Source organism: Octodon degus, unplaced genomic scaffold (assembly GCF_000260255.1).
Source record: "Octodon degus isolate 3935 unplaced genomic scaffold, OctDeg1.0 scaffold00012, whole genome shotgun sequence".
Taxonomy (NCBI): domain Eukaryota; kingdom Metazoa; phylum Chordata; class Mammalia; order Rodentia; family Octodontidae; genus Octodon; species Octodon degus.
Window position 1 is genome coordinate 14,573,069 of NW_004524588.1, and position 14,724 is coordinate 14,587,792.

General features: G+C 36.6%; 1 protein-coding gene across 1 annotated transcript in view; it reads right to left on the minus strand.

The window, feature by feature from the left end:
- The window catches only part of Ddx10 (DEAD-box helicase 10), a 315,103-nt gene that overhangs the window by 239,640 nt on the left and 60,739 nt on the right, over nucleotides 1-14,724 (minus strand). The window contains exons 11-12 of the mRNA XM_004626217.2: nucleotides 12,286-12,374; nucleotides 8,835-9,309 (exon numbers count right to left, since the gene is read on the minus strand). Of these exons, the coding sequence (XP_004626274.1) occupies nucleotides 8,835-9,309; nucleotides 12,286-12,374 (564 nt within the window). The remainder of the gene's footprint in view (nucleotides 1-8,834; nucleotides 9,310-12,285; nucleotides 12,375-14,724) is intronic.

A 14,724-nucleotide genomic window follows, 5' to 3' on the forward strand; every position in this document is an offset into this window, starting at 1 on the left:
TGGCCCCGCCACCAGGGCACACTGTGATGGCAACTGAGACTAGGCGTGGTAGCACATAGCTGTAATCCCAGCTCTTGGGGGGCTGTAAACAGGCAGATCACTACAAATCTGATCTAGTAGTGAGACCCTAAACACCCTGTTGACCCTTCCCTATACAAAAAAAATTAAAAATTAAAAATTAAAATAAAATAAAAACAACACTGAGATAGCATCTCACTCCAGAAAAAAATGGCTATTATTAAAAATCAACCAATAATAAATCCCAGATGGACTGTAGGAAAAAAGGAACCCTTTTCTACTACTGGTAGGAATGTAGACTAATACAACCACTATGGAAATCAGTGTGGAGAATACTCAAAAAGCTAGAATTGGAGGTCCCATTCAACCCAGCCATTCCCCTCCTGGGTATTTTTCCAGAAGAATTGAAAACATCATACCATAGTGATATATGTGCATCCATGTTTATAACTGCATAATTTGTCATAGCTAAATCTTGGAAGCAACCCAAATACCCATCAACTGAGGAAAGGATAAAGAAGTGATATTTTTACAGAATGGAGTATTATTCAGGTATAAAAAAGGATAAATTTGAGGATTTTAGCATTAAATGGATGCAACTAAAGACCATACTCTTAAGTGAAATAAGTCAGACCTACATGTGAAAATATCATATTGTCTCTCTACTGTAAAAACCTGAAAGAGTTAATAAAATGTGAAGGGTGCAATAGATACTGTGAGAAGGTAACGCATGTGCCCAAAAGGAAGGAATTACTAACATGAGCAGGACAGAAGAGGCAGTGGGGAGAAGAGCTCCATCTGTGTATGTATGCAGGATGGCTTGGATAACTGCACTGTGGATTTCTGCTGGCCTATGGAAAGGAGCTGTTAATGCTTAATTTTTTTTTTACTTTTTTTCATTCTTTTCCCCCCTTTCTCCCTTAATTTCTTATAACTTTTTTATCTTTTTCTCTTTCTTTTTCCAATTTTGCATGCAAGTATCTGGTAATCCTGACTACTAAGTTGAAGACAATACTATGCAATATAAAAAATACGGTTGAATTCCCTTTTGTTTAGTGAAATTCTGAATCATTCCTAATTTTTGATTTACTGTTTTGTATTCTGATAAAGGAAAAAGAAAAAAAGTTTAAATGCCAAACAAGTATTGTCATATTAGTGATATGATCATTACACAAATTTTGTATATAATCCAATGTGTTTCCACTAGCTACAAATCTTAATTTAGTTTGGCAAATTTTCTCCCCTTTCCACAGTGAAAGGACAAGAACAAAAATACTGGCTATTGAAGTAAAGCAGACAAACTAGTAATGAAACCAATTCTGTTGTGTGGCTTATGTGATGCTTATAAAGACAATTCGAAAACAGGAGAAACAAAAATACCTGAACAAAGCCACCAGGGTCTAAGAAAGCCTTTAATCTCCCTTGGGAAATACTCTCATTTATTTGCCAAATGACTCTATTATTTCCCCTTGTGTGTATAGTTTGTTTGGTTTTTCTTACAGTTCTATCCTTAAAAATCTGTAATAAAAGAAAATCAACATCCCCCAGTGAATAATGGCTATAATACAACAGTAAATAAGAGGAGTAAAGTCTAAAATGAAAAGCTAATTGAGATGATGAATGCTGAATCAGATCCAAAACCAACAGCCTTAACTTCCTAGTGAAGAATTAAAGATATTAATATGCGCACAACTACTGATTTTAAAGATTCAAAGACAGATAAGAGGTGAAGTTGAAGTTGAAAGGACTAAATGAAATAGAAAAAAAAAAAAAAAAAAAGCCTGTGTCTACTTCAATAACTTCAACTCTTCTGTCTCTATGCAGCAGTAGGCGATGTGCAAATACAAAAATTCCTTGATCAGCATCTCAAAACTCTTAGGACCTGTCCCCAAATATTCCTTGCATTCAACAGATATGCCTCAATGCACTTCAAATTTATAGCAAACATTCATCCAGACATTTCAAAGATACAATTTTTTAGAGTAAGATGTAAACATAGTAAACAATTTTATGTCACTCCTATTAGGTACTATCAACCACCACATAAACTAGAAAGCTGGAGCTGGATAAGTGTATCTTTTGGATCCAGTAAATCATTTATGCTTCTAAAAACTTAAGAACTACTTTTTTGCTAGGCATGGCGTCACATGCCTATAATCCCAGCACTTAGGAGACACAGGCAGAAGGATCTCCACAAATTCTAGGCCAACTTAGGCTCCATAGTGACTTCAAGGAGAGCCTGAACTACATAGCAAGAACTTGTAAGGCAAATCTTACACAGCATCAAAACAAGAGTAAACCCTACAAATGAATTCTACATAAATCATAATAAACAAAACTATAAAAGTGAATATGCTCCTTCATTCATAAACACTTGTGCACCAGACAGTGTACTGTACAAAGATCTCTACCAAAATATCCACTGGTAAATACAATCCTATAATAGAGGTAAATGAAAACAAACCATATCCACCTTTTCTTTCCATAGGAATTTAAATTGGCTCAACATTAGGGAGAACTTAAAAAAAATCAATGTACCCTATCAACAGACTAACACACCACATGACACCTTAATAACTACAGAGAAGGCATTTGATAGACTTTATTATCTATTCATGATAAAACACTTGTAGTGTTTGATACATTGTGTCAACCTGCTAAGTTAAAAGCCTAACTAAACTGGCTCAACAATTCCATGCCCTAGGGTACGAAAGGCCTTCCCTAGAGCACAGAGGCCCCCTCCCTCGGGCGTGGAGGGGCACCCTAGAATGGCACAAAAAGTATATAAAAGGGAACTGGGCAAGGATAAAGAGCGCCACTTCCTCAGAGGAGCTTGAGTCTTTGTAGTCATCATGGAAGGGAGAGAGCTGTGTCTCCTCCCTTTGCTCTTGCAGTTTTATGCTGCCAGGAACTGCTGTCTTCTGCCATGTGCCAGTCTTCCCTGGAGCCAACAGAGTATGAACGGAAACCTCCACTAACTGTGAGCTAAATAAACCTTTCTGTAGTGGTTGATCCACTGTGTCAACTTGTGAAGTTAAGAGCTTCACTAAAATGGCTCAGCAATTCCGCACCCTCGTGTGCAGGCCCAGAGTGACTCATCACTCAAAGGGAAATGAAGAAGGAAGGAGCATCCCATTCTTCCATGGAGGAGCTCCATTCTTCGCCTTCAGCTTGGAGGTCATTTCCTGGCTTCTAGCATAGATTCTTGGCTTGTGCCTTGGATCCTTCAGCCTTCGGGTGTAGACTCATCAGCCTTCCATTGCAGACCCATCAGCCGCCTGATAAGGACTTGCAAGGAACACTGCAGTAAGCTCCAGAGCTTGGACTGAACTCTTCAGTCTCCAGTATGCAGACTCACTCTGCATGCTTCCTTATCGGACTCTGTGGCTGACCATCGCAAGTCAATCTTATAAATTTGTACATCTTGTGTTATATCTGTACCTCTAGTCAAATCCTGATACGCTTTCCTTCCTTAATGTTGGGTGGCAGGTATTTTGTCCCAGCAAGGAGTGAAAAGTAACTGAGACAAACAAGAAGCCATTTCTAGCTAAATTGATGTACCTTGAGATACATGTTACAAGGATGTATGTATACCTTTCACTTTTAAGTGAAATAATTTGGACACATATGTTCAAATGTCACATGGTTTCTCTGGTGTGAGAAACTGAAAGTGTAAATAAGGGCCAAAATGTACTATGGATATGGGAAATGGAAAGAAATGTTCAGTGAGAAGGAGAACAAGGGAGGTGGGAGGAGAAAAGGAAAGGGAGGACAAGAAAACACAATACAAGGAAAATACAGAAACATGGCCTTAAAAATGAGGAGAAGAAGAATTAAAGGGAGGGGAGGGAAAGGGAATGAGGAAAAAAAGAGGAAGCAAGATATGTACAGGTACAAAATCTATAGTGTTTTTTTTGTTGAATATTATTATTATGTATATTTAAATACACCAATGACATAAAAAGTAAAAAAAAAAAAAAAACACTAAACCAGGAGTAGAGGACAACTTCCCAATCTGACATGGGTTATTTATAAAAGACAGCTGGGCATGGTAGTGCATGCCTATAAACCCAGCACTTGGAAGGCTGAGGCAGGAGAATCTCCACAAATAGAAAGACAGCCTACAATATCTAGTGAGTCTGAGGCCAGCCAACCCTACAAGGTGAGACCCTGTCTGTTTAAAAAAAAAAAAAGCAGCTAACATCAGATGCAGTGATAGAAAAATAGAATGCTTTCTACTTTCTGAGATCAGGAACATACTGCTATCTGCTGTTATCACTACTAATTTACAGATTCCTAACAGTATAATGGGTTAGAAAATGAAATAAAAGGCACACAGTTGGTAAAGAAAGTAATCATGATGTTTGCAAATAAAGATGGTTTAATTAGCAGAAAAACTCAGAGAACTCCCCAAAAGATACCTAAGGTTAGGTTTACAATGATTCTTATATAAAGACCAATTTTATTTCTGTATATTTATAAGAATGAATTAGAAATTTTAAAATGTTTAAATACCATTTAAAATAGCTTGAAAATGTCAAATAGTAACAAAATATGTGCATGGTATGTGTGCTTAAAATTTTAAAATAATGTTAAAAAGGATTAAGAGAGAGCTAAATAAATGGGAAAAATATATCATAAGCTCAAAAGGCTCAATATTTAAAATGTCAATTTCCTCCAGATAGATTTAATCTCTGTGAAGAGTAGGGTTTTTGTAGAAATCAACCATCTGATTCAAAAATTTAGACACATGCAATAGCCCAAAGTTTTAGGAAAAATAAGACACCAAAATATAAGACTCACTGTAAGATTCACTGTTAAGACTACTCTAACCAAAGACAGAAGAGACTGACAAGAGGATAAACACATATAACAGAACTAAGTCCAGAAAGAAAACTACAGTGAAAATAATTCAATGGAAAAAGCATGTCTTTTCAATACATGGTACAGATCAAGTAGAGAACCATATACAAAGAAGTAAACTTGACTTTTACCTACCACCACATATACAACTATGAAGTAGATCACACTCAAAATACAAATGCTAATACCATAAAACTTCAAGAAGAAAACACAGGAAAAAATCTTCATGACTTTGGCTAACCAGTTTTTTCACATGTAACACATTTGTAAACTATAAAAGAAAAACTGATAAATACCTCAAAGTGTAGTATTCCCATTCTCTGCAAGACACTTAAGTAAAAATGAACCATACAGATAGAGAAAAAAGATTAGCAAAGCATCTAATAGGGTATTTGTACCTAAAATCCATACAGAACTCTTAAATCAGGGCTGGGGAGAGGGCTCAGTAGAATAAGTGCTTCCCTGGCAAGCACAAAGGTCTGAGTTCAATCCCTGGTAAAAAAAAAAAAAAAAAAAAAAAAAAGATAACCAGGAACTCTTAAATCTCAAGGCAAGAAACACAATTTCTGATAGAGGTTCAAAAGACTTTCACAGACAGTTAACCAAAGGAGATACACAAACGGCAAGTAAGCGCATGAAAAGATATCACTACAGAAATGCAAATTAAAACTTCAATCCTTAAAGATTTGTTTACTCTCAGGAGCTGATCAGTCTCCTAATCTTACAGACAAGTGTACAGAAAAGAATAAAGGAGACAATGCAGATGGTTTACAGGAGTCCAGGAAGGTCAGAGTTCGTGGGGACAAAGACAAAGACTCTAAACTGGCCAGTATTTATCGGGTCCTTAACTTATGGCGGGGAGGGAGTATCAACAAAGTACAGGGAAGAGCTGGGGCAAAAGGGGCACAAAAAGGAGAAAGGCCTTGCAAAAAAAGAACAAAGACACTTCAAGCAGTAAATCTTTGCTTAGTGAGAGAACTGTTTGATCTCTACCCTTGGCAGTATTGCCCTTGAAATTTTGAGTCACCCTCCACAACTGTCATATTATCTTCCCTTCGGAGAGACCACCTCAGGTCTCTACCGTGATCCAGTGGCACAGTGTTCTACTTCTGCCCACAGGCACTGGCTCTTCAGGAAAGTCGCTTAAGCCTATGACAGACTCATAAGTTAATATAGAAAAGCCAACTGATTAATTCTAAAGCCTGCTCAGCTCTGCCTCATGTGGTCTTCATTGGCTTAGAGACCTAATAAATGGCTAAAATTTAAATGTCTGATAATGCCATGTGCTGGTAAGTTCTGAAGGATCAAGAACTATACCATAGTAAGAACACAAATTCAGTAAGCCCATTTGGAAAACAACTAAAGATTCTCAAAGATAAGAGTAGCATCCTAGCACCCAACTGCTAATTATATATCCCAGAGAAATGAAAAAGAAACCTAGACATGAATGTTTATAGTTGCTTTTGTCATGAACACTAAAAACTGGGAACAATCAATGCCTATTTAAATAAATACAGGGCTGGGGAGATAGCTCAATGGTCTAAGTGCCTGCCTGGCAAGCACAAGGACCAGGGTTCAATTCCATGCCACACGGGACCCAGGACCCCGGTGCACCGTGCCAGCTACCAAACCCAGGCATTGTGGTGCATGCCTGTAATTCCAGCAATGGGGAGGCTGAAATGGGAGGATCACTATAAGTCCGAGCTGCATAGCAAGACCCTGTACCAATAAAAAGAAAAGAAAGCTTAAAATAAATAAATAAATACATACATACACACACACACACACACACACACACACCCCACTAGGTACAATATATCCATAAATCAAATATATAGAGCTTAGTAATTAAGAAACATCCAGTAATGGTATCTGAATAAAAGCTAGACACAAAAGGCATTACATTATGTGATTCTGTTTATATGTTATTTCAAAAAAATGCAGAACTTCAGTAACAGAAATCCGATCGGTGATTACCAGGACCTGGCATGAATTGAGGTAATCAACTGCAAACAAGAAGGGATGCTCTGAAGTCATTCAACTATTTACCTTACGTATGGCAGTGATCTCACAAACAAGTATTTGTCGAAGCTCAAATTATGCACTTCAAAGAAAATTAAGTTTACCTGCATATCAGTCACCTAAAATAACCTTTTGATAAAGTCAAATGTCCTTTGCTATATCCATTAAATTTTTTTAAATGTCCAATGAGGTAAACTTAAAACACATGACCTAATAATGTCAATAATGTGTTTATTATTAAATTATGATTCCTTTCTAATCTGAATTCTATTTCATTTAATATATTCATGATGCTGAAAAGATATAGAAAAATTTTAATACATTCATGAATGAAATCTAACTTGTTTCACTGAACTGTAGACTTAGTGTCTGATTAACCTAAAGCAACCCTAAAGTAGTATAGCATTGTGCCATAGGTTTTTCCTATCACCTACATTAGGAAACCATTTCATAGGATATTTAAGAACCAAATGTCACAACTTTTACAAAATACTTCATATATAACACGGCAAGTGCTCAAAAGCACAATTTCTATTTTCCAGTCACTGGCTACTTAAACACTGTTCCAAATTTCCTGGCTCAAAATATATTATTTCCTACTAGCATTTTTGTAAACATTGTAGTAAAGAGTTGGGCTGTATTTTTTTTTTTTTTAATGTATTTAGTACAGGGTCTACAGGGTCTCACTATACAGATCAAACTCACGGTGATCTTCATGTTTTCTGTCTCCCAAGTCTGGGATTACAGGTGTGCACCACCATGCCCAGTCTCAGTCACACTCTCAAGCACGCCGTGGGTGCGGGGCTGGCACAGCACACCGGGGTCCCTGCGCCTGCCTAAGCAGGCACTTTATTCTGCTGAACTACTTAGCCCTCAAGTACTTGCATTTTTATTTCTTTTTCAAGAGATGACCAACAATAAAGGAATATAAAGTAGAAAGAAACATAAGGGACAGGACTAAAAAACATACATGAGTATCTATTAGCATCCCAGGAAAGAGCTATTTTCTTTATCTAGGTCCTCTCTCTTACTCCTCCTAACAAGTGCTTCTAGAGAAAACAAGAAGTTACAGGCAAACGTTGAATAAGCCTTCATAAGTGGTCTTTAAAGAGACGTGTTCAATGTCTGGCTTGGTGCTCAAAAGTATATGTTACCAAAAGTTAATTTCATCTTCAGTAAAATTTAAGCAATTACCACTGGTCCTCACAACAACTTAATCAAAGTGTAGGTTAAGAATCATCATAAAAGATCTTCACACTTTAAACAATGAGCCTCACTGCCTTCCTTTATGTCAGTCACGTCTCTGGCTACTTTCAAAACCTACAGAACCAGCAAATGAGATTACGTCAACAACTTTTTAGACTTCCTGGACTATTTCTGCATTTAAATATGAAGCACAGAGGGAAGAATTCACGCAAAGCACCCTTCTACGCTTCTCTTACTTTTCACTTCTTTTGAGTTCTGACAAGGCAGCAACAACAGTAATAACTGATTAGTAATACTGTACTAATTACTATAGTAATTACTGTGTTAATAATACAGTAATTATTACACAAGTTATTACTGTGTTATTATTACTGTAATAATACAGTAATAACTTGTGTAATAATTACTATATTACACACAGTAAATAAAAACATGACAGACGACCTATCAAAAGTAACTTAACTGGGCCAGGGAGATGGCTCAGTGGAGTAAGCGCTTCCCTGGCAAGCATGAGGACCTGAGTTCAATCCCCGGTTCCACAAAAAAAAAAAAAAAAAAAAAAAAAAAAAAATTAACTTAACTACAGAGGGAAAGAGGGGCTGGAGGGGGAGAATGGGGAAAAAAGAACAATGCTGTGCCATGTGCTGGTACAAATTCCCGATGATGAATGTTATCACTATGTATATCTAAAACGTACCAATAAAGAAAAAGTAATATAAACTTACCTGTAATGCTTTGTTCTCTTTAAGATCGAGCCCAAACACATCACGCCGCTTCACTTTAAGAAAATCATCATCAGGTCCATCCTCTTCCTCATCATCTCTGTCCAAGAACTGCACAGGGACATCCTTGACCTCCTGCCCTTCATCAGTGTTAGGGACAGACTGAGTTTGAGACCCTCTTTCTTTTCCCGGTTTCTCTTCCATTTCTTCATCATCTTTCTCCCCTTCCTCCGGTTCTTCACCACTAGAACCACTATCCAGGCTGTGCTCTGTTTCTTCTAGGCCTTTCCCACCTTCCTGTAGGATGGACATTTTCTTGCTGAAATAGGCTCTGAATTCTTCCACTTCCTCATTGGTGAGGGATGGAGCACTGTGCTCGATTGTTTTGTTAGCTTGGCTCCTCGCCCCTTCTTTGGTGAACTGCTTCTGCATTTTCTGAAGAAATCTTATTCGCGGTGCCACAGCAAGACCAAGAGACCTTAAAACACAAAAGAAGAAAATTACTTCAGCATACTTGAAAGTACAGTCTATTTACAGTCTGACTGAACACAGTGCTGGACTTACAGCCATGTGTTACCATACCTGGCCTCATACGTTTTTCAAGAGGCACAGGTACCTACACTCTCTTCCTCATCTCTCGTGGCAGGGCCGCAGTTTGACTAAGCATTTAACTCAGGCAGCTGGACCTCAGGCTTGTCACCTCTGGTAGGAGTCGTCCAAATTGAAGGCCTGTGCTTAGAAAGTAAAACTAACCTCCTAACTGACCTCAAGAATCACCTTTATTACCACAAACCTAGTAAGAGATGTCAGGAGTCACACCCACAGAAGCTCATACTTCAGCCAAGTTCCTCTTAGAAATATTGTAATTAATGGTCTCCATATCAGACACTCATTCCCAAATGTTCCTCTGAGACACAACTCAAAACTAAAGGTTAAACAATCTAAAAGCCAAGTGAAAATGCACCAAATGTCCATCCAAAAACAGTTTAGACATCTGGTTTGAGTAACGCATAACATAGAAGAGTACTGCAACCCAAACAAGGCAGTCACAGCTCCAGATGCACACCCACCAACTCTTAGCCTCCGCTTCCTCACAACACGGGATATTAACATTGACCAGGCCATCTCACTGTCACCGTGAAGACCCAACTAAGAACTATATGAGATGTGTGAAAATACTTTGCAGAATATAGCCTACTAAATAAAATGAAGAAGACAGGGCCATGAAAGAACAAATCCAATTTTCTACAAAAACTGAATCTGAGTTCCATCACAGTCCATCCCCTTTCTGAAACACATGATGGCATAATCACTGCCATTGGATTTTTACTTAAAAAACAAAAAATTTTATTTTTTCCACACATAATCAAAATTCACTTTAAGATTAGGTCTTCCTCCCCTTCAAAAATCAAAGCTATCAGCTTTCACTTAATTCCTACTGGTAGACTAGAAATAAAATCTTAAGTAAAAGAAAGCTTCAGTAAACAACTATGTTATAAAATGGACTCACTCCATTTTCCTAAATGGCAAGAGTCATGAAGAAACAGAGGCGTAGTACTGAAGGTCACAGATTCAGAAATGGGACTGCTCAGGTTCAAATGCCAGTACTGTCACTAATAGCATGATCTCAGGTGCATCATTTAATTGATCTAGAGCTCCAGGTGTGCTGGCACATGCCTATACTCCCAGCCCTCTGGGAGGCTGAGGCAGGAAGACCACAAGTTCCAGTCCAGCCAGGGCAATTAAGCAAGGCCCTATCACAAAACAAGAAAAGCCTGGGAATTCGCTCAGTGTGAAGACCCTGAATTCAATCCTCGGTGCAAAACCAATAAAAACAAAAACAAAAAAAGAAACTCTCTCCAGACCTTTTCCTAGTTGCAAAAGGGAGTAACTAAAGAATAACTAGCTCATCAAGCTGTTAAAAAAAAAAAAATTAGGTAGGGGCCAGGGAGATGGCTCAGTGGAATAAGTGCTTGCCAGGCAAACACAAGGGCCTGAGTTCAATCCCCGGTTCCACAAAAAAAAAAAAAAAAAATCAGGTGACTCATATAATGCATTATGTTTATATACTTTTTTAGCTACTAAAACTTTGTTTCTTGAAGACAGAGATTCAAATATATGAATAATGTTAACACTGAGCACAATAACCCACACAAATTAAACATGCAAAAATGTTTCTTCCACAAATTTTTTAAAACTTTCTTTTAGGGCCAGGGAGATAGTTCAGGGGCATAAGCATCTGCTTGGCAAACATAAGGTCCTGAGCTCAATCCCTGGTAATATATATATTGCATACATAATATATTTATAATATATATATTGCATATATAGAACTATTTCAGTCATCAAAGACTTAGAAAGGAAATTACACACCACAAGAAAGTATACATATAAATATCCACAAACACTAAAATCACCATTTAAGCTATATCAGTAAATTAGGACCAAGTTAATTTTCTCCCCCTTTTAAGTATCACAAAAAGCAAAAGTCTTCAACTGTAAACATGACATGTACTCAAGGCTGATGCAACAAAACACCTCCTAAGTGTAGCCCAACAGTATTAAAAAACCTACACCCATTTTGGTTGCTGATACTCCAGCTAAGTCGATCAAAAAACCAGGACAGAACGTCACATATACTATAAAAATCAGCTAAAGCCTAAACCATAGATCATATTCAGTGACGGTGAAAGTATGCACTGGCAAAAAAGCAAACAAAAGTGTGTTATCCATGGCATTGTTTTCTACCCATGAAAACCTAGTGGCCCACTACTATTAGCAATTTAAAGATTCTAAAATAGTGTAACGGGCAAACTGCTTGTCATATTAAACCTACAATCTAACATCAAGAAGAGAAAACTCCGGAGCTCACACAGATGAAAATTTCGGTTAGGCTAAATTTAAAGTTAAGTGCACTCAAATTCCTGGAGAACAGACCAAACTTCTAGAACTGCCTAGCATGAGTTCATCACAGTCTGGGAAACGCCATGTTGATACTCAAAGCAAGATAAGGCTCACAGGGGCATCTATCAGTAATTTTCTGACACAGGGTACTACTCTCTTAAAGAATGAACACTTCTTTTAGGCAAAAAAAATTTGTTTTTGAAAATCTTTCAAATATTCATTCAAAACAAAAGCAATCACTCCATTCATATAATGGTAACTTCAGCCACTAAATACTGTCATCTTGCCAAATTAACTGCAAGTACCTAGAAGAAATACCAAAATAAAGAATACACAGGACATAGAAACATGAAACTTTCCCTGATAGCAAGAGGGGAACACTTAGCAACTAATCGTTCACAGAGCTGACTTAATCTTTTTCTCTAGATCTTCAACAGATCCTTTTACTGTAAGGCAAAGTGGTTTAAACTAGGACTCTCAGATAGCCAGGCTGGAAACAATTTCTCTCTAACTCTGAGGAGCCATAATAACAGCAAAACTGTATACTTACAGTGCATATTCAGTAATAGGTAGCTTGCTCACATCAAATACTTCTTTATTCTTCATAAGATACACTGAACGTATGTAGGAGACAAAACACTGTAAAATAAAAGGTTGAGAAGTATAACAATGGAAATGGAAAATGAAGTTACACCAAAATAGAAAGAAAATTAACCAAAAGGATAAATTAACAGCAGTGAAAAGCAACAATATGTCAGCACATCCCTATTCTGCTCATAGGCACATAAAAATAAATAAATAAATAAATAAATAAATACTCTATCTTTCAGAACTGTAATAGCAGAAAAAGTTGTGCATTTGGCTTCATCAGGCCAGCTCAACACAGATTATCACCTCCCCAAAAAGCTCCTCTAAAAGGTAATATTCAGTTACAATAATGAGAACCCATAGGTACTGGAATAGTACAGAATATCTACACTAAGCTCTATCTTATTAGCTAAGTGAATTTCTTGTTTCTCTAAAGAACAGTTTCCCCAGATATCAAAAATAGTGATACCTATTTACAGTATTACAACAAAATGAGAAAATTTATACAAAATACCTACCACATCTTCTGGAATATTGAAAGTACCAGTAAATGTTTCTTATTGGTAATATTATTACAATGGTCAAAAGATAATTTCTTCAACAAAACAAACTTTTACTAAATTAAGCGATGCTTAACTAAATCATAACAGAAAAGGGAGTTACTACAGCTTTTTCTTTTTTTTTTAAACTATGATTTCAAGTAAGTTATCATCCCTGGAATATCTTTTCCCATTTCTGCTTAAAACAAAATTATACTCATGTCAGAACTTTATAAACCAAGAAGTACATGTCCTGATCCACTGATAAAATTAATATGTAACAAAATACATTATTTTTATTTTTAAATTAATTTTTATAAGTGTATTTAATCCTCATGTTTCTTAAGCTTCATATTTTCCTCGAACTTTAGAGTAACGTTGTTGTTTTTGTTGTTTTTGTTTCTATTGCTGTTGTTAAATTCTGGGGATTAAACCCAGGGCTTTGCACATGCAAGGCAAGAACTCTACCACTGAGCCACATTTCCTACACTGATATTTTTATACCCAACTAACTCTAAACAATTTTCTGACTGCACAGGGATGAACAAAAATAGATAGTATCCATTCAAAGATATTTCCCTGTACAACCAGCCACAAAAGCAAATCACTCCGGTTGGTTATCATTTTACTCCAATCCAAACTATAATCAAGAGCTAGAAAATCACTTCTGTAAAATGAGATAGTTTGCTGGTGATGGCAATACAGCCATTCTGCTAAACCATGCATGATACCAAATACACCGTATCATTTATTTCAATGCGCTATTCTATAATCTTTACTCTGAAGACTATTCTATGATAGTTATTCTGGAAGGTAGCTCACTTGTTGTATGTATAAACCAATGAAACAACATCTTTCCAATTTTTCTGAAACATAACGGGATAACTTCCTAATTATGCAGCAGTTCATGATGTTACAGAATCCATACATATGGTTTTTAATGTATGTACTATTCCCAAAGTTTGTAAAAGAAGCTTCCTAACTTGAATGTTTGCTAGACAACATATGCACACAAATAGCTTCATGCCCAAAATTAAAGAAAAAAAAGAAATTTGTTCAAAGATCCTTCTCACTAAATTTCAGATGAAGTAAACTTATAGAAGTATAATTTTAAATGGTTTAGTATCTAGATTTCTCATCTTTTAGATTACTTCCTCCTGAAGTAACAGAGTTCTCAAAGACATGAATCTAAATCTACAGACTGCCATTTTTAATAGCTATGTGACTCTACACAACTTCTAATTTTCTCAAGCTAGAACTACAGCAAAAAAGTTAAAAAAAAAAAAAAGCAAAAGCACCTACCTACCATGTTTACAGCAGCACAGTTTGTAATAGCTAAATCTTGTAAATAACCCAAATGCCCAGCAACCAAGAATAGATAAAAAATAAAAAAAGATGTGGTATTTTGATATAATGGAGTATTACTTAGCTATAAAGAAAGATAAACTTGAGGCTTTTGTAAGTATGTGGATACAACTAGAGATCATACTTATAAAAGAAACAAATCGTATAAATGAAACACAGACTCGTATGTGTAAACATAATATTGTCTCTCTAGTGTAAAGAACTGAAAGGGTAGGGGCCAAAGAGACAGCTCAGTAGAATAAGTGCTTGCCTGGCAAGCACAGGGTCCTGAGTTCAATCCCCAGTACCACAAAAAAAAAAAAAAAAGAACAGAAAAGGGAAATAAGATACAAAAGGTATAATACATACTGTGAAAGGGAAAACTGCTCAAAAGGAAAGAACAACTGGGATGGGGAAAGGAGAAAAGGAAAAAAAGAAGCTACATAGGTAGACACACACACACACACACACACACACACACACACACCCCTCAATAGCTAAGATAACTATACTGTTAA